The sequence below is a fragment of the Podarcis bocagei genome (assembly GCF_964188305.1).
Source record: "Podarcis bocagei genome assembly, chromosome: 9".
Classification (NCBI taxonomy): Eukaryota; Metazoa; Chordata; class Lepidosauria; order Squamata; family Lacertidae; genus Podarcis; species Podarcis bocagei.
The window spans coordinates 40,751,203-40,771,742 of record NC_138134.1 but is presented as its reverse complement, the minus strand read 5'-3'; the positions used below and the strand labels follow the sequence as shown (position 1 = coordinate 40,771,742).

The 20,540-nt window shown below is 38.5% G+C and overlaps 1 protein-coding gene across 4 annotated transcripts in view; it reads right to left on the bottom strand.

The window, feature by feature from the left end:
- Positions 1 to 20,540, bottom strand: part of LRBA (LPS responsive beige-like anchor protein) — a 364,869-nt gene that overhangs the window by 253,382 nt on the left and 90,947 nt on the right. For 3 of the 4 annotated variants that reach the window (XM_081208302.1, XM_081208305.1, XM_081208303.1), the window contains exons 31-34: positions 15,046 to 15,176; positions 7,469 to 7,547; positions 7,032 to 7,165; positions 3,219 to 3,280 (exon numbers count right to left, since the gene is read on the bottom strand). In XM_081208302.1, the coding sequence (XP_081064428.1) occupies positions 3,219 to 3,280; positions 7,032 to 7,165; positions 7,469 to 7,547; positions 15,046 to 15,176 (406 nt within the window). The remainder of the gene's footprint in view (positions 1 to 3,218; positions 3,281 to 7,031; positions 7,166 to 7,468; positions 7,548 to 15,045; positions 15,177 to 20,540) is intronic. The other variant, XM_081208304.1, reaches the window with a different exon arrangement.

Sequence of the window (20,540 nt, the reverse complement as noted above, 5' to 3'; positions counted from 1 at the left end):
CAGAAGGCTCAGACAATAACATGTGATTTACAGGACATAAATGCAGCTACTATAAGATTTATCTGACAGCCCTCTACGATAGTGGACTGTTGAGTATCCGATGGAATGATTTCTAGTCTGGAAAGTCTACTACTGAGTAGCCATACACATTATTTATTTATTAGATGTTTTGGGTTGAAACCATTTTTAAATGATGCACTTCACAATGCTCAGCCATAAATTTAGCTTTAAACTCTGGAGGGGAGGTAGTGTTATTGGAATGTATGTCAGACTGAATTAGGATGAGCAACACAATGCTTTTATAAAGTGGCCTTGAATGCAACGCTGAGTCCTTCAAAAATGATATTAATGTCAAATAAGCAGGAACACTTTTCTGTTAATATTAAATGCAGAATTCCTTATGTTGCAATAGTTAGATAGGAAGGTAAGTATTCAGTGTCAGAACTGAACGTCACTTTAAAAACTGCTTTAGGATGTTGGGTTATTTTTGTACATTCAGCTGGATTGTTAGGCAGAACAAAGCAATACTATGTTAAACAACTTGAAATTTTGCCGTCCCAGGGAGGGGGAGAGCTAAGACACTCCAAAGATACATATGACAGCAAAATACTGCTGAACAAAATGGATTTTTTACTGTACTACAATACAGAATAATCTTACAAGAGCCTCAACAAAAGTTGTAGTCTTGTCTTGTCTTTTTTAATCCTTGTCAAAATAATGAACATTTTTTTCTCAAACCACAGGTATTTGGGAAATGATGTGTCAGACAAAGCCTAACAGTAAAGCAGGACTAATAGGTATGAGTAAATAATATGAGGTATGAGAGAATTACTGATTAATATTAGGTACATATCACAAAAGTATTAATCAAAGCAGAGATCTAATTTAGCATCATGTCCAACAAATTTGTAAAGTTTTAAATCATGCTTGCAGATGCTTATTTGTAACTACTTTGTATTATTTATGTGATTAAAAACTAGTTTTTGACCTGATCTTTCGATCTTTGGCACTCCTTCCTCTCCATCTCTTCTTAAAAAATTAATTAAACTTTTAGCAAGAGGGTCGCTTCACTTCCCCCCTCCCTTGTCCCACAAAAAGAAAAAAAATCAATCAAACTCAACCCCATCTCCTTCCAGTATCTGTAAAATGTCGAGCTGAAATTCAATTTCATATCTCTCAAGCTTTCATGTAGCAACAGACAGTTTACCTCTTAAGAAAATAAATCACTTCTGTGATTGCCATACTGACCTCTCTGAATTAGGAAAATTCAGAGTGAAAAATGTAATTATCACCCCAGATCAAATCTGTATACATCTGGAGCTAATTTGATTTCTTACACCACTTTTGCACAGTCAACGAAATATTTTAGCTACTCTTTGGTATGAAAGGATGTTATGGGTTTGGTTTGCTGTATTGGTTTATTTCAAGTATTTCATATAAAACGTTATGTTTCACTGCTACCAACTCAACTAACCCATTGCCATATTCTAACATTAGATTACCATTAAAACAGCACTGTGACATGTATGACAAATAGGCACATTAGAGCATGTCATTTATTCCATTTTAGATTGCATCACTACCAACACTATCCAGTGTGGAGACACACAGCAGTTCTCAAGGTACACTTCGTTTTGCTTTTTTGAGCCAAGAAACAAAGGGGACATAACTGAAACTTCGTTATTATTTCCAGTATACAGTAAGGAGCATTTTAACCCAAATAATTTTTATGCATTGAGTGCTAATGTTCAAAATACATTTCAAGTAGTATATCTACACTTCGGAAGATGACATTTTTAAAACAAACAAGCAAACCCTGTCATGGAAAACAAGAACTGAAATTGGATGAAAACTCTAGATTAAGTAACACATAAATTAAGTAACACATAGCAAGCTTATATGCATTCCAAGGAGAAGAGGAGGAGGAGGAAGAAGAGGAGGATGAGAAAGAAGAAGCAATCCTGTCAACATGGTTCTGACTACATTGCTGAATAATAAGGCAACTAGAAACATAACTGGCTCTTCACTAGTTCATTGCAAAAATCCATTAGGTGTAATCTCCAGAAGTAATTGTTTTTATTGCACTTTATTGTCAATGCAGGTTATTGATTTTTCACACCTTCTATGATTCTTTCATTTGTATTCATGAAATGTCCATCAGCACAGTCTAAATACATTTGGCAATATAAGCACTAAAACGAATAAATCGATGTAAAAAAAACATTAATTTTACATTATCCTTATTCGTCAGGCAAGTAAACCATAAGGGCTTTAAATGAAGGTCAAAGGTTTTGAAATGGGTCAAAACCCTTGACCTCTAGACCAATAACCTTCCCATTAAAAAAGGCTATTTTAAAGTTTTAAGTAGGGGAATTTACTACCAGGAAGGTATCATTTTTAAAATGCCAAAAAGAAAAGCTCGATAGAAACCTCATATATAATTACAATGGAGAAAACTAGGAGATGAGTAAAGTGCTATTTGATCTACTACATACTATTATTTGTTGACAACTCTAATTTTTCAGATTAGATTTTCTGTTAATCAAAGTGAAGTGTAACACTTCTTTTCAGAGCAGCAGACATACTGTGTTTCACAGATCAGAAAATTCAAATAGATGGCAACTGTGGTTCAGTTTTTCCCTCAAGCTAATAAAAAGTGATCAGCAAGGAGCACTATATATTTTAGAGTTTTTTTACAAATACAAAAAGGCAAAACCTTTTCTTCCAACATATCTGAAATACAATTATACTGAATCCATGTCAAAAACCTTTATTTCACAGATTTACCTGCTTAAATATAAAGTTACTTAATCCAAAGTATGGACCATTATTAAAATCCTGGAAATGGTTAAGGAAACCAAAATTTTAGGACATTATCCAACTGATCACATGAGATAAACTAGTTCGTGTAAAGCTTTCATCTTCAGCTGGTGGGTCATACCCCAGTCTAATAAGGATGCTTTTTGGACCACTATGCATTTTGGACCTTTTTCTTAAGAGAAGGCAAAAGGGAAGGGAAAATATGGGGGAGGGGCGAGGAGAGAGAGAGAGAAAAGACAGTCATATATGGAAAAAAATTAAAAGTAGGGCCTCATGATGTAGGCTAGGGTTAAAGGTGAATCCAGAAAGGTCAAAGACTACTGCTTCAAATCATAATTGCAATTGTAAAGGATTTTTTTTTTTAGCAGCAACTCACTCTCAAATCAATTGTAACCCACCTGAGAACAAAGTAGCATGACCAGCTCCACAACAGAACTACTAGATTTCATGCACACCAAACCTAAAGAAAAAGGAAATATAAAAGATATATAGTGATCTACTTGGGTTTATGTTGCAATTCATATTTAGTACCTCCTGGAAATCCTACCCAAGAGTCTATTTTGTTAGTATTCTCTCTGTATTGTCAGTATGGTTTATATTAACAAAAGGAGAAATCTTACAGCTTCAATTTGTTTTAGCATTCAATCCTAATATATCAGTATAAAACATGCTAAAAGCAGGCACCAGTTTTAATCACTGCCATGCAGTATTTTGATATAAAATGATGCCTTGGAGCTATTTAGCTGAGATTACATAAATATTTGTGTTCCAAGTTAATAAACGCATACATAGCATATGGTATATTGATTTATAGTACTTACATTTCTTCACCTTGGAGTGGGTTGATCATTATATATGCAGAGAAGGGAAATGGCTCTATGACCTTTGCTTTCTCCATTGAGCTCTCTCCCTTCAGCCCTCCAGCTATCAATCAAGTTTCCATTTTGTTTCATGGCAGCAGACATCCCAAACACTCTTATTAGTACTTTGACCCTTGACCCTCACCTAAACCTTAGGGGGGAGGGGAGTGCAAGCAGTACCTATACATTTGTGATTAGTTTATAAACTAATTTGGTTATTATTAGCAATTCACACTTCATACTAGTTTCCTAGTATAATGTGAAAAGGTGTTATCACAGCCTAAGATGGTAGAGTTTCTAGTTATTAACCTGTGCTTCAACATATTGAAAACTGTTTTGTTTTGGTTTTGCTCCTCTTTCGGATCAATTATTAATAAAACTAGAAAAGCTAACTAAGTCAGCAATATTCAGCATTTAGTGGGTTAGAAAAATATAAAGTCAATAGAGCTAAAGCTGTAGGGCACCTTTTTACTCATATTCTTCTAAACAAGATGTCACAACAATGTAGCTCCCACTGTAAGCACCATACCTAAAAACATAAAACCAGAAACTCGCCACTCACAATGCAATATAATATAGTCTGCACATCTGTTTCACCATCACACATTGAAATACACAAACCTTTTCAAAAAGATGATTGCTGTAAAATTTAACTACTAGTATTTGAAACAACAGTTGCTGAAATTTATTCAAGAACCAAACGCTGGTTCTGGAAATACCCACAACAGCCACATTCAAATATAACAGTAAGCCAAGGGCCTAAACTATACTGCATGAGCTGCATGCTGGTACACGCAGCATGATCACTAGTACTTTTCCTTTCCCCTGGAATGAGTAGGTAATCAAAGTAGGGAAAGCTTAGTGTTATATCTAAACCTGGGATCATGGTTTGTGTGCCCTAAGAAACCACAACTGCTAAACAGGTTTAAACCATGATTTGTTGTTGGCTTACTGGCTGTCAATTGTTAGGACAGAGCAGGGCACGATCCCAGGTTCAGATGAATGCTTAGCTGTTCCCTTCCATATTTGTCTATTGCTCATGCCAAGGGAGAAGTAAAGTCGGAGTGATCAGGCTGCATGCACCAGCATGTGCACAGTATGGTTTATTAAGCCAAGAACCATGGCTTACTAATAGGTGAAAGCATACTTGATATGTACAAAATCTTGTTTCAGGAATTTTACAACACAGGAAAGCATTTTAAGACTTCTTTTTAAATGGGCAAACCAATTAACATTCTGCATTGAAAGACGCCTCAGTAAAGAAAGCTTCTTCAAAATGGCCGGTGCCAGTTTTTATTGCACATTCCTCTACTATTCTTAGTTAAATAATAACTGCATGTTCTGTGAAATGGTTGAAAGAAACCAATTATGATGGAATCATAATCCTTCATAATTTTATTTTGTTACCAAATCTTTCTAGCTTCAAACAGAAGTGTGTTACATGCATCACAGTGAAATATGCCAGTATTGAGAAACCACATATTTGTTTCTATGATCTAATGGACTTCCAATTGCCTTGAAGTGTTCTCCGCTCCAACAAGAGAGTGCCACATCTGTGCCTACGAACACATCATAGTATCTAGTGCCACTCACTTTACCCCCATGGAAGTTGTTATGTGCTCTAATTTGGAGGCATGGTAGAAGTTACTGGAAGAATCACAGAAACTAGACACCTAAATGAAAAATGGGCATCAAAACGGGCAAAGGGGGAAATCAGCACTGTGAATGATTGTATGCTAAGAATCAATCCAGGAGAGGAGAACAAGCCCTTTAAACCAAATTGTCTAGTTCACAAATCATTTCTGCCTCCTAATACTCTATCTTAATTCTGCCCAGCAAAAGACCACCATCTGCCTGCTTTGTTATAAGGCAAGTTTCTCTGTGCAAATCAGTCTCAGATGTTCAAGGGTACTGTGTGTTTCCTGCTCTCCTGTTTCTCTAGAAACTGCCTTTCCTTCTCATGTTTTTCTACTCTACAAATTGCTTCTCTTGGAACTTTTTTGCACAAAGTTTTTCTTATTCATTCAATCTGCAAAATACTGAAGAGAACCTGCTCTCAGCCTCTTTGATATTAAAACTATACAGTACCTTACATTGATCTTGATACACTTGGCTGCTTCAACCTTTGAAACTGACAGCGCATCTAGATCATACAGACTTTTTGCTGGACAAGCAATGCTAAATACATTTCCCCCACCCCTTTTAAAATCAGAACAGAACCCATGCCATCATATGCAAGAAGGAATTTTGCTCTTTAAAAGGCACTAAGCTATTCAATAGTCACAAAGGAATAGAAGAACTGGTTTAATCTAATCTTATATCCTATTTATGGCATTGATAAAGAGAAGATGCTTCAGTCAAAGGCAAAAGTTCAACAAAAATTCTAGTCTACCAGTGAACTTGAATTCTTGCTAAACTTTGCCTATGAATGGCTGTTGAAAAATGATAGCCCCCCTTTTTTTAAAGGCTAATGCCACCCAATACTGTTCTGATTCCTACCTACTACAACTTATAGCAGGGATGGGGAACCTGTTGCTGTCCAGATGTTGTTGAACTCGAATTCCCATCATTCTAGCCAGCATGATGATAGAAGTTATAAGCTCAAGAGTATCTGGAGGGTCAGATGTTCCCCATCAGTGACTAAGACAGCTAGAATGATGGCAAGGGTATCTCAACCTGAAACACTGAGAACCAGGCTGTTAAATGAAACTGGTGAAGTATACAAGCCCTTCTGAGTCTAGAATTGCTGTAACATGAAGCCAATGCAGCTACAATAGGCTACATCTTTGATTTAATGGAGTAATGGCAGAGAAGGAGAACAAGAGAGACAAAAAGAGAGGATTGGCCATGAGAAGAACCAATTTAAAAAGAACATTAGAGAAGGAGAAGTGGATGGAACGAACAGCTTAACAGATAGAACGAGGGCATTTAAGTTCCTGGGGAGGAAGAAAGACCGGGAGACAGGTAGTTGTGCATGTGCACTGGAGTTCTCAGCACCCGCTTTCTTAATGCTGGCCCTTACACCCTACAAAAAGGCTAATTCTTGGAGACTGTCCTTTTTAGTATTTGATGTAGCATGAGGGTCTGCAACATGAACAGGGAAAAAAATGACAACTACAATATGTATATATCACCTATGAACCTTTGGAGAGCCTACCCATAGTAGATGAAAAATAATCCTACGATTTAGATAATAGAATATCATAGAAGTTAACAGGAAAATTCTAGTGTGATTTGGGTATTGCTTAAAGAATTCCATTACATAAAAAGTAACATTAAAAACTTCATCCTTTTTGCATTTTTAAGTATTAAAGTATTTAACCTTATAAGGAATTAAAGGGGGGGACTTACTTGTACCTTCTATCAGTAGCTCTTGCCCATGGCTACCCAAAAGAGTACGTGACAGGAAAGGAGCAAAATCCACAAATATCTCTCTCAGAAGTGGGGCAGCCTTTTCCAAAGCATGTTCAAGCCTTTCTGTAATGCTAAGAGATTGACAAGGTTGAAGATGGGGACCCCAGGAAGCTAAAATGCTGAAAGAATATGAATATATGTGCACAAAAGTACAAAATGCATCAACAGGAGTTCCCAAACCAGTTGCTAAACACCACTGTGCTTTATTTCTTTTTAAGTTACAGTAGTAGTGATAGAAATCTAAAACTTCCTATTGACCTCAAATGAAAGAGCACAATCCACTCCGAAGTGAAGAGTGAGTCCCATAATTACTTAAATAAATAGGAAAGTGATACACCCCGGTTCAAGAAAGTTAAAAGTTATTTAAAAAATACCTCATGTTTGAAGCAGAATCCTCAGGCACAGAAGAAACTGTAGGAACAGATGGTAATCTTGAATTTGACGATCCACTGCCTGCAGAAGATTTTAATAGAGCTTAGATAGCATATTAGCATATGAAGCTTCCTTAAATGGATTCAGACCATGGGTCCATCAAATTCAGAGCTGTTTACTGAGACAATACTCTGTGGTAACAGCTCTCCACAGCCTCAAGCAGAGATCTTCATTAGTTCTATTATCCAAGATCCTTTTAGCTCAAGATACCAGTGACTGAAATGTACATCATCAGTGGAAAACCAGGCCATTATGGCCAAGCCATGCCCACCTGCCAAGTGACATATGATGTAGGAAGGGTAAAAGGCACCTGGACCAAAAGGAGCTTCTGAAATGCCTATTAGCTGATGATTGGTGCTTCAGATGAATCATGTACAGTGCTTCTGAGAATAGCAGTCTTTGCAAGCCCCTTGCAAATAACCCTGTGGTGCTTTGAAGTCCCAACAATCAGATTCAAAGCACCACATCACCTGACCTTGCTGTAATGTCAGGTGAGTGGTCCCACCCTCCAGTCCAAATGGGAAGTAGGGGAGATAAGGATCTGGTTGTTGGGATCAACTTCCTTGACAGGGTTAAGCTATGCCCTGTCTGTATCTGCACAGGAAGCAGACAGGTCACACACCCTAATTCCATGCTTTCACACAATGAATGCCCCCAAAATGTACAAGTGGGCTTGATATTACCTGTATTAATTTTCACATTTTTATTTGATTTACACAGCTCCCTCTCTAGCTTTGCAACATTTGTTGCAAAGATGCTGCTTAACAAAGTTCCTTGTGCATCAAAGGCCTGGCATTCTCACAAAGTGAGGTACAGGCTTCCTTTTTAAGCAAGTTTGCAGTACACTTCTGTTACATGGTCCACCGCAAATCAACTAGCAGTCCTCCATGTTGCCAGAAGTGTGCCTGAACCACTATAAATTCTGAACCACTGAAACAAGGTCAGCAATAAATATGAAGACATCCTGGATAACACTTGCAAACATGTTGCTGTTGCATACCCTACCACCTGCCATGACACTAGTACCTCTTTAGCATTCCACATGCAGCCATCTCTAGGCACTCAGCCTTCAGTGGTGGTGCTTCAGAAATATGTCCTCCATCACATATATCTTTTGAAAAATAGTCTACCTTGTTGACAGGAGAGGGTTGGGGGAAAAGGGTGATACAATGCAAGGGACAATTTCATCAGGGAAAGTCAGGTCACGGATGTTTTGGACACAACAAAGGGCTAAAATAAGGATGCCAGATGCTGTGGGAGGGGGGAATAATGGTTTGCTATTGTTCTTAGCTTCATTATGTGAGATACACATAATGATACACATACACACAAACATTGTAATTTTATGTTGAGAACCACCTTGACATCTACGGATGAAGGGTGGTATACAAATTTAATCAATAATAATATTAAAATCTAATTTTTTCCACTAATAGCTTGCAGGACTTTCCAACAGAAGCATCAATGCCAACATCTCTTCCTTCAGGTCAGAGACTGTTGACTGACAGATTGATTGTTTTCATAACATTTATATACCGATTGACTGTAAAAAGAAAACCTCAAAACAGTTTATAAAAGACAAAAACAGTACAATCGATAGAAAATTACAACCCTACTTTAAAATATACAAAAGTTAAAACACTAAAACTGATTAAAATGACCTCAACTTTTCTAAGCACCTGGGTAGGCTTGCCTAAACAGGAATGTTTTCAGTAGGCTCTAAAAAGAGTACAGTGAAGGCACCTGCTTGATCTCAATAAGCAGGTAGTTCCAAAATGCAGGCGCTGCCACAGTAAACAATCGAGTTCTTACAAATGCAGAACAGGTATTATGTGGCACCTGTAGTTGTGCCAATTGAAGCGGTTGAGTGGGCACATGTAGGGTAAGGCACACACATACGATTATACATACACAAACACAAGTGTTTGCTATTGTGTGGACAACATAGCTTAATTCTTAATATAGACCTGGAATAGTGGTTCTCCAATTGTGAGACAGTCCTGACACCTTTTCTGTACCTTGGACCGATATATGAAAAAGTAACGATGTATGGAGTCTTAACAGTTTATCATGCTAGTTGCACTTTTGAGAGGAAAGATGGAGAGGAGGAAGAAAGAAGTCCCCCTTCTTTTTCTTTCCTTTGGAAACTTGAAATGTTTTGGGGATCCTATTTGTTTAGAGCTTGCTAACCCCAGGCAAAATTTAAGAGTAAGCACTATCAGGCAAAGAATCTGTTTTCTTCCAAAGGGAAAGCATTCCTAACCACCTTGAGTAACTAACTTTGACAAAAAGTATGAACTGCTATCAGTTAAAACTTGCCTCTATGTAGCAGGCCTAGGAAATAACCTCAAAAAAACCCTACTAGTATTTTTGTTCAAAGTGAATAAGATAAAGTTGTTCCAATAAGAGTACACCTGTGATCTTAAAAATTTGTTTGCTCCTCAGAAACATAATTGCCAGCTATCAAATAGTAACTGGAGGGGCTGAAGCATGTAGCAGAATGAAACCTTGCTAAAGCTTCAAATATTGGGGTGCGGGTAGGAACAGACCAATTCCATAGTGACCTGATCTATCAAAATAGGATGCCTCTATTTCTCCAACATACGATGGACGGACAACACAAAGCTTGAGATGTGTTTCTAATTATTATTTGAGGCTCTGCCCATGATTTTGTTCTGCTGTTGCCCCAGTTTTTGCTGCCATGTTTCCTAATGAGTAGAAGAATGCCAGACACAGTAAATGGCAGTGAATAGGTGGGGAATCTATAGGTGAAGAATCCATAAAAAGAGGTGCAATGAATCGTATTGTTGTAGAGTTGGAAGGGGCCACCAAGTGTCATCTAATCTAACCTCCTGCAATGCAGGGATCTTAGCTTAAGCACCCATGATATGACAGATGGCCATCCAACCTCTGCTTGAAAACCTTCAATGATGGAGAGTCCACCACCTTCCAGGGGAGTCCATCTCACTGTTGAACAGCTCTTACCATCTGAAAGCTATTCCTAACATTTAGTCAGAATCTCCTTTATTGTAATTTGAATCCATTGATTCGGGTCCTACCCTCTGGAGCAGGAGAAAACAAGCTTGCTCCATCTTCCATGGGACAGCCCTTCAGATATTTGAAGATGGCTATCATACCATTACTCAAGTCTTCTCTTTCTTCAGGCTAAACATACCCTACTCCCTCAACTGTTGCTCACAAGGCTTCCAGACCCTTATCTGAGTCAGTCTAAGTAGAAAGTTGTGCTCATTTTCTGCTTGCAGTAGACGGCAACATGGTAGGCTGACTTTGATGCAATGCCAACATGCAGTTTAGCAATAAAACAATGGGTGATATTCAACTAAGTTTTACTCAGAAACACTGAAATTAATTAATATGACTAAGTTAAGTCCATTGATTTCACTACTCTGAGTAAAACGTAGTTGAATATAACCTAATGAATCTATTTGAGCCACTGGCTCAGACACTCCCTATGCCCTCTGGCATGGCCATCAGGAGATTGGAAGAACTTCCTTCTGTTTTTAATTAATCACAGTTTCTCATGCCATCCAAACCTGGCTAACTATGAATAATGTTAACTATACTTAGTGGAAAGAAGCCAACTTTAAACCATAGTTTCTGAAGTTGGCTTGCTTTCACTAGCCATACTTAAGATTAATCACAGTTTAGGGACGCGGGTGGTGCTGTGGTCTAAACCACTGAGTCTTGGGCTTGCCAATCAGAAGGTCGGAGGCTAGAATCCCTGTGACGGGGTGAGCTCCCATTGCTCAGTCCCAGCTCCTGCCAACCTAGCAGTTCGAAGTGCAAGTAGATAAATAGGTACCACTCCAGTAGATAAAGTAGATAAATAGGTACTACTCCGGGAAGGTAAATGGCATTTCCGTGTGCTTCTCTGGTTTCACCAGAAGTGGCTTAATCATGCTGGCCACATGACCCAGAAAAACTGTCTGCGGACAAACGTCGGCTCCCTCGGCCAGTAAAGCGAGATGAGCGCCACAACCCCAGAGTTGTTCGCAACTGGACTTAACTGTCAGGGGTCCTTTACCTTTTTGAACACACTAAACTGTAGTTAATCTAAGACAATTAAAAACTTTCCAATCTCCTTGTGTCAGAGGTGGTAGTAGTAGTAGTAGTAATAATAGTTATGTGTATTCTAACATTTGTGCAAAAATACAAATCTGAAATAGTCTGCATATAATATTGCTAGAATGCTAGTAAACAACTGAAAATTTCAACTGTAGCATTTAAAATGTTTTTTAATTTGCCAAATATAGATATTACCACACATTTCAGAAGGCAAACCAGTAAGTCCAAAAATATGTTTTATTGGGTTTCGGGTTTTTTAGTTGTTAACAATCCTGACCCCTCAGGATATAACTATAAATTTAAAAGAAATAATGTTAAGCTATCTAAAATATCAGCCCTTGATTTTGGACATTCAGAATAAGCAATACGGCTTTTAGTTACTCTAACTAGCTGAACAAATAGGTTTATGATAGAAAACCTGGCACACTTCCAGCTAAAATTAAGTTTTTTATTGTGGCACATGCTGCTTCAAGTTACATTTCCCATGCAGCTAGAATCAGCTGAATAAATGCAGCAGTGAAACTCACTTGTACTTTACCTTGGAAAGGGAAAGAGTCCACACAATCGTCTCATCCCCAAAGTAAGCCCCCAATCAAGGCCTGCATCTTGGCAGTAATCTTAAATGATTATCACTGAATTATACCATTTATCTAAATAGTGGCACTGGTTTGTCTAGCTCAGTGGTTTTTAAACTTTTTTTTTCTCTGAGCCACACTTTCAGAATAAAAATCTTCTCATGCCACACCAATATTTTTATTGACAAGAAATGGGAAACAAAAGGAAACAACAACTAGAAGTGTTAGATTTATAACACAGAACACAACTACTTTATAATATGATCATGAGACATCCAGAAAGTATAAAACAATGCAGCTATATAGGAACACGAATCATTCCCAAAATATAATATTGATTGTCCTTAAATCTTCCAGCCACAATTGCCACCCTCTCCTGCCACACCAGTATGGCACATCACACCCTTTGAGAACCACTGGTCTAGCCAGAACATTTGAAAACAACCATCTGCTTTAAACAGAGGTTGATGACATCAAATTAAGCTGAATACAAAGAAACGCTACACAATCTGGGGGGGGGGGACACAGCAAATGATTTTTATGGAAAATCCATGTGTGTCATGCTTGTGGATTAGTGATTTTGCTTTTTAATTTGAATTGTGGGTCACTGTTGGACAGACTGACTTTTTGATAGCAAGAAAATAAAATGTTGTCCACCAGGGAAATTTCCCCAAAAGCACTTTTAAACAACAACAAATATTCTAATGATGCCTATAATCTCAATCTTTTTAAAACTGTAATCCAAGGCAACATATTTCTTTCAGCAAACAAGATCATTTAAAAATGGGCAAAGAACAAAAATGCCAGTTACATGTTATTTTGCAGAAGACTTCAAAGCAGTATTTCATGTAAAAGCACTTTGGATAAGGACTAAATGTAGTTTTCAACTACAGGTTTCATTTAAGGGATAGCTTTTGTGCATTTAGAGGAAAAGAGACATTTCAGAAGCATGTTTTCATCTAAAACACACATGCAAGTAAGTGCGGTAGCTACTTCAAACATGTGGAACCAAAGTGACTTATCTCTCTTATCCTTTCACTGATAAACTGGCTCCTTCAAACTGACAGTTTTACAGACATTTGCAAGGACATAAAAGAAAATGCAAATAGATCATCTGTCTCGCACCCTTCTAGTGAAAGCTTATTGTTTATTCAAGGTCCCCAAGGGTCTAAACAAATAATGTCTCTAGCAATAAACTGTCCTTAAAAGGAAGTGCTGCTCCCAAAATGCTTGCATGTCTTTGAATGTACATATGCAAAGAAAAGTGATACCTAATGTGCAGTTTAATGACAAGGCCACAGCTACTAGAAAAAGCCGACCCCGCCTCCCTTGTCTAACAAAGTCCAGCAAGGATCAGAAACAAAGGATTTCTTTTTTAAAAGGAGTATCTAGTTAAGCAATGATTTGGTTTCCTTGCTGAAAACTTTCTGGGCCAGTCTACAGGGAGTAAACAAAGAAAAAATTAAACTACTAAAGATAAATTATTATTTACTTTAAAAAAAGAAATCCTTTTCTCTATACCAAGAACTGCACAACATTATTTTGCTGCAAAAACCTTCCAAGCAAGCAGGGCAACATTAAGGAAACCCTATGGGGCACAATCATTACTCTTCAGCATAACTCAGCAGCTGAATTGCCTAACCCGGACTTCCTCAGCCTTGGCCCTCCAGATATTTTTGGCCAACAACTCCCATGATCCCTAGCTAGCAGGACCAGTGGTCAGGGTTGATGGGAATTGTAGTCTCAAAACATCTGGAGGGCCAAGGTTGAGGAACCCTGGCCTAACCCACTGTTGGCCAAACTTGGCCCTCCAGCTGTTTTGGGACTACAACTCCCATCATCTCTGTCACGGTCCAGTTCATGGGCGATCGAAGTCCCAGCCGGGGATGTCAGGACCAGGGGCAAGATGGCGGGGTGGGAGCAGGAATGGGGGTCCAGAAGCCAGGAGTCAAGAAGCCAAGGATCAGGAAGCAAGGAGTCAAGACGTCAAGCGTCCGAGGATCAAGAAGCAGGGAGTCAAGAAGCCGAGGTTCAAGGATCAGGAAGCAAGAAGCCAAACGCAGCAAGGCAAGAAGCATGTTGCTGTGGCAAAGAGCCGAAGGGAAATGCTGACCTTATATCCCCTCCCAGCTCTTGCCAACAGGTGCTGTGAGTTACCAATTGGCCTCACCTGTGAGGCCACACCTTGCCTCTTCAGAACAAACTTAGGAAGGCTCCAGTCCTGCAAAGTCCTATTGGACACAGGGCCTGGCTCCTGCATGAACACCTGACAATCTCTAGCTAACAGGACCAGTGGTCAAGGATGATGGGAAATGTAGTCCCAAAACAGCTGGAGGGCCGAGTTTGGCCACCACTGCCAAACCATCAGTTTGGAATGTTCAGTTTTACACATTCATTGCATGAAGCCCAGGCATCGCCTCGTGAGCTGGCATTTATGTTCTGGGGACATCATACCTTCCTTACCTACTTGTTACTGGAGAAACTGCAACTGTTCCCCTAGGTGGCATTTTCACTGCCATTCAGAATGTGACTGCGTAAGTGAGCAATGTGTGGTAAAGCACCTGCTTTGCATGATGACAGTTCTAGCTCAGTCCCTAGCGTTGCCAGGCAGCAATGCCGAGTTCCTTACCTGAGACCCTGGAAATGTGTTGCAAATAGACAATTCCAGGTAGATGGACCAAGTGGCCATCCAAAGTGGCTTATGTAACCCACCTGGTGTTCCTCATCTAAAGCATCTGAGTGTCATGGTTTCTGGGATGGTGAGTGAGGGACTTAGCAAATGAACCATAAATAAGAACTACAGCACATTTATTTGCAATTTTGCTTTCCACAATTCATCTCCATTTCTCCTTACTTACCAGGAGAACCTCCCATTGCATCTGGAGCTTGGGCAGAATCCAAAGAAGAAACCACACTGACAGCATTTCTGGGCAAATTTATAGTGGATGTAGAGGCAGCCACGGACTTCTTTGGTGCCACGACAACACTCCTATGAGGGGAGAGAAAAAACATACAATTCAAGAACCCTTGAATGTTTAAGGATATCTGAGTATAGTGTTATGATATTCCAAATTCCGATTTCTGCAAACCAAAAGCTTTCAGCCAGGTTTGAAGGTTCATATATTACCAAATAAATAAATAAGAATTAAAAAATTGTCCCGTAGCACCTTAGAGACCAACTACGACATTACCAGTTTTACTTTTTGCAAGGCTATTGTTATAGAAAGTATGATAACATCCCACATTTTTATATTAACTGCTCCAAAAGGATAGTAAACAAAAAATGCTGTTTCTTAGAGCATAGCAGTCACCACTGGAGGCAGTGCTACTTCAAAAATTTAAACACTTCTGCTTAAAGTACATTAAGAGAAGTACAATAGGAGAATACACATAAGAAGACTAAATCTCTTCCTTAGAATCTTCAGTTCCTTGGTAACTCATTGCAGAAATGACCTAAGAAATCAATGGCCTGTTTGTATTAATACGTCTCACATGATTACTCAAAACTGAATACAACTCCTGTTTCAGGCATCAAGAAAAAGAATATCTTTTGCATTACTAAGACATAATTATGACAAACCAATTTCAATTAAACAGTAATGCTTTATTCCAAACACCTAAAAGGCCCAGTTAAACATACGCTAAAGACACTTTTAATTGCAAGTTAGCTCCATAAACATGCAAAACCTCAGCTAATGAGCTAAAGACTACAGCTGATATATTGTGCACTCCCAGAGCAGTGCTTCCTTTTAATTACCTGGTGTTAACTATAAGCCAAAAGTCTTCAACATTCAATTTATTTAATCACATCTTCTGTTGACAGTATTGTAAGTACAGGTTGAACGTATTCCCTTAATAGCATTAAAATATATTCAGTTTCTAAATAAAGTGCATTAAAACTAGCTCCAAGTTCACATACGATATATAAAAAACTTTTCAACACTTTATAAATGTAATTTTAAAAAGACAATTTTTCATTGTTCTCATTTTAAGTCCCAGTTATTATTATAATAACACTAAACCATATCCTTGATTCACTAACTGTTCTGAACACTATTCACTATAGACATGGCAGCGTGTGCCATATCATTATAAGGGTGACTGCTAATGTTAACTATACTCTAAAAGATGGAAGCAACAGCCACCTGAGCCCCAAGCCAAGAGAATGTGTTTAAAAACCATGAATTCTTCTCACATATACGTAGAGTTGCACTGAACAACTGCACTGCATAAGGAAACTAATACCAATGTGTTTGTGAACTCTGGACCTGATCCTAAATTCACAAATGAGTAGCACTGAATTAAATTAAATGTGTACATAAAGACTAGGGTCATAGCTAGCCAAATTCAGTATCCTGATACTCAGAATTTATGTCTGAATTAAAAACAGAAATGAGATGATTACAATAAGGATGATCAAATATGCACCCAAAATTAGAACCTTTTAAGAATACTGGTGGGGGATATAATATATATTTCTGCATAAGTGTCAACTAAGGGATTGGCTCTTCTGGGTAGAATCCAGAAGGGACCTGCAACTAATTTCGTTAGAAACACCAAATTTTCCCCTTGGTATCCACTCTTGAGAACAGAGCATTTTGGAGCTAGTTGTTTGACTAAACTCTCACCAGTTTCCTTAAGAAATGCCTTTACTGAGATGCGTTTCCAAGTGATGCCCACTGCAGTCTTGGACGGCTGCAACAACAAGGTCCCATATTCAGACAAGACTTTGTATTTGTCGTCAACCTCAGGTGGAAGACATCACTCATTATCTGTTAGTCTGCCCCTTATATAGAGACCCAAGAGATCACTTTCTAAAACCTTTGTTCATACGAGCAAGCAAGCACAGCCTGGCAGAAATGGTTTTGCCATTTTATTGTCATTCATATTGTGAATGACAATAAAAGCTTCGTAGCACACCAAGTGTCTTTCTATGCACTGGCTGCAAAAAAAAATCAGGAAAAATGAATTACGGTAGATAAAATCACTATAAATTGTTGAAATCAAGCTGGATCTGAGTTTGTTCATGTCTCTGGCAACTTCTCTCTTTTACATCATGGATGTTAGCAACTTGGATTTTAAAAGGGGGGAAATTCATTAGAATTGGAGCTGTAAGTGATGCTGGAGGGAAACTGTTTTAATACTCAGGAACTTGGCAATATCTTTGCAGCTTTTTCTATTATGGATGCATTTTTCGTGCTATTTTATGAATAGTATTGCTTAATACAAGTTTGTCATGGCCTTTGGCTAGATAAATAAACTTATGAACTGAACTGAAATATATTTCTAGGTACAGTATATACATTTATTTTCTCTATCCATTTCAGTTTGGTTTTAGAGCAGGATATAGTACAGAGACAGTGATAGTGACATTTGTGAATAATCTGCGTCTAGATATTTAGGAAAATGGCGCTGTGGTTTAAACCACAGAGCCTAGGACTTGCCGGTCAGAAGGTCGGCGGTTCGAATATCCACGACGGGGTGAGCTCCCGTTGCTCGGTCCCTGCTCCTGCCAACCTAGCAGTTTGAAAGCACGTCAAAGTGCAAGTAGATAAATAGGTACCGTTTTGCAGAGGTAGCTACCATAGAATTAACAAAATTTTCAAAAGTAGGGGTTCCGTGGCTTGGCTTTTGAAAAATAAGGAGTCCTCAATAATTAGCTAGCTGAGAATCACTGAATTAGTTCATTTATTACATGTATTATTAAATATATTAAATCCCCACGGTAAGGCAATGAGTGCTGCTGTTTTATTTAAAGGACAGGCTTGAAAAAACTGTTGGTGGTACAGAGTAGGAGCTTGAAGGGTACTCCTTTGAATATCACTTCATCCAACTAATGAATTATAAAAAGAGAGAAGACTTTAGTGTGAGCATCCAGTATCCCAAAGGTCGGATGCAATCTCGTGAACCACATGCAGGAAATCTGAAGCAGCCCTGAGGGTGCAAAGTGAAACCTAGAGACTAAACTGTACAGTGGCAGGGGGATATCTGTATGGTCAGGAACTGGATCAGCATGGGGTAACATTTAAAGGGCCTCTGACTTTGACCTTTTCATTCCCTCTGAACAGCGCTTGCAGATGTTACAACTTTCTGCACCTGTCCCTTGTCCACAAAACCCGCCACAACACTCAGCAAATACAAGTATATGCCAAAAACCTCTGCAGAAAAACCAGCAACATACACTTGGGAGTCTTCCTGGACTGGACTGGTTGGAAGGAGGCTGGCCTGTACGAAGGTGAAAGGTCAGTCACAGAGCACTGAAAATTAGTGCGGCTCTTTAGAGTTTGGGGGGGGGGGAATAGGTAATAGGGGCTGGTTTTACTCTACTAGTTCAAAAACAGCCCAATCTTTGATTGCACCTCTGTAGGAGTAAGCTTAATGAAGAAACAAGGCAGCACACATTTGAAACTTGTTAAAATTGTTAATAAGCCACATGCAACATGTAAAGGGTGAAGGATGGTGGTTAAAGTCACCCTTGTGCATTTTGTCAATTTGCCACTCCTAATCTGACATGACAAAGGAATAAAAGAACAATGTCATAGTTCAGTTAGTTTCTAGCATTTGACAGAGACTAATGGTCTCATGCCTTTGAGGGAGGAGCCTATAAGCCTTCACCATATTTATTTATTTATTTATTTATTAAGTTAAAAAATGAAACCTATAAAATTGGAGAGCATGTGTGCTTTTCAAACAAGTTTTCACTGCACAGAGCAGTCAATGTTGCAGCTTTCTCTCATCTTTACTTCCTAAAAACAAAACAAAAACCATAAACAGTACTGACCTTATAAAATATGGGTTTTAGTCACAATTAAACAGAATCATATTATTCATCAGGACTATTAAACTAACTACCAATGTCTTTACAGTAACAACAACAGCAACAAAAAAGTAGTTTTGTTCCTGAAAGGTTACAGAGGACAAAACACTGCAAATAGACTGCTAATTCAGTGTCTCTACTGGCTTAATGAAAGAGTCAGACCAGGCCTTGAACTTTTATCAAGATAAATCCCTGTCACCCACTAATCACCAGACTGGATCTTCACATAAGATAAAAGAGTAATTTTTGGCATGGGAATGAGCGCACACACCTTGTTGTTTGCAAAAACCCACAACCTGGCACTCTTTCAGCAAGGTTTCACTCACATAGCTGTTACTGTATACTCTCCAGCTATGCCTGGAAAGTTGATAATCCTTAAGATATGAGGAGAGTTTTGATTTCTGACACAACATTCCTGAGATAAATGCAGGATCAGAGAGATGCTTTGAAAGTCCCAGAGATGCTTTGCCGTAAAACTGCTACATGGGGGGGGAAAACTTTTAACAAGGTGTCTTTTCCAACTCACCCACCTCTCCACCCCCCACAGAAAAAAATGAAAAACATGAACTCACTGGGCTTTGTGTTCTGCACCAGACAATATATTAAATATAAACCAGACACACTAAGTTATACAGAGCATCCTGAAGTCTGCTTGTCCAAAGTTTCCCACTGTAATGTTAGTATATTGGTGTGTCCCTGGAGATGAAAACCTCTTTTTGAATGTAGCTCCAGTTTCCTGAATACAAGGTCATAACCTATTCTATCCACCCTCACCCCAGAACTGCAACAGACCCTTAGATGTCATCTGAAAGAAAACATGTTTTCCCACCAAATTTACAGCATCAAGACTGGATGACTTTAAAACTGATAGCTGCAGGTTTTTTTAGCTGTTCACATTTTTAAATAGGTGTTCTATACCCACAAATGTCTTGATTACCTTCTCTAATCTATAAAATGTTTTGGATTCAGGATCTTAAGAAGATCCATGCTACACTTAACAAGTGCATGGTGTATTAAAATAAATCTTAAGAGTAAAAGGTTGTAACTTGTGACCATAGAATGGAAAAAGTAAGAGCAAGACATCATTCATAAATGTATTTTTGAGTCTACAGTCACTGACTTCATTCAGTCTTTGCTACATTAAACTGAGCACTTGCTAGCACAGCAAAATCAAGAGATGATTTGGCAAAGGGCTATGAATATAAAGAAGTGAGTATCATTGATACTGAGGACTGGACATTATGTAAGGGAGACACAGACAGCTGCAGGATACGGCATGTGGTACAAAACTGATTACGCTGTATGGGATGGCTATACCATGATGCAATCTTGAACTAAGTGGAGGCTGGGGGCCATAGAGTCGGTCACGACTGGACCTAATGGCCAGGGGTCCCTTTAACTTAAGTGTAATGTTAAGTAAAATTAGATGCTAGAATGAAATCAATCCCCTGAAAATGCCTGACATATTGTTTTGGTTTAGAATTATCTGCATTGTTATGTCAAATAAATTTTTCTACAGAATTGTGTAAAATTGTT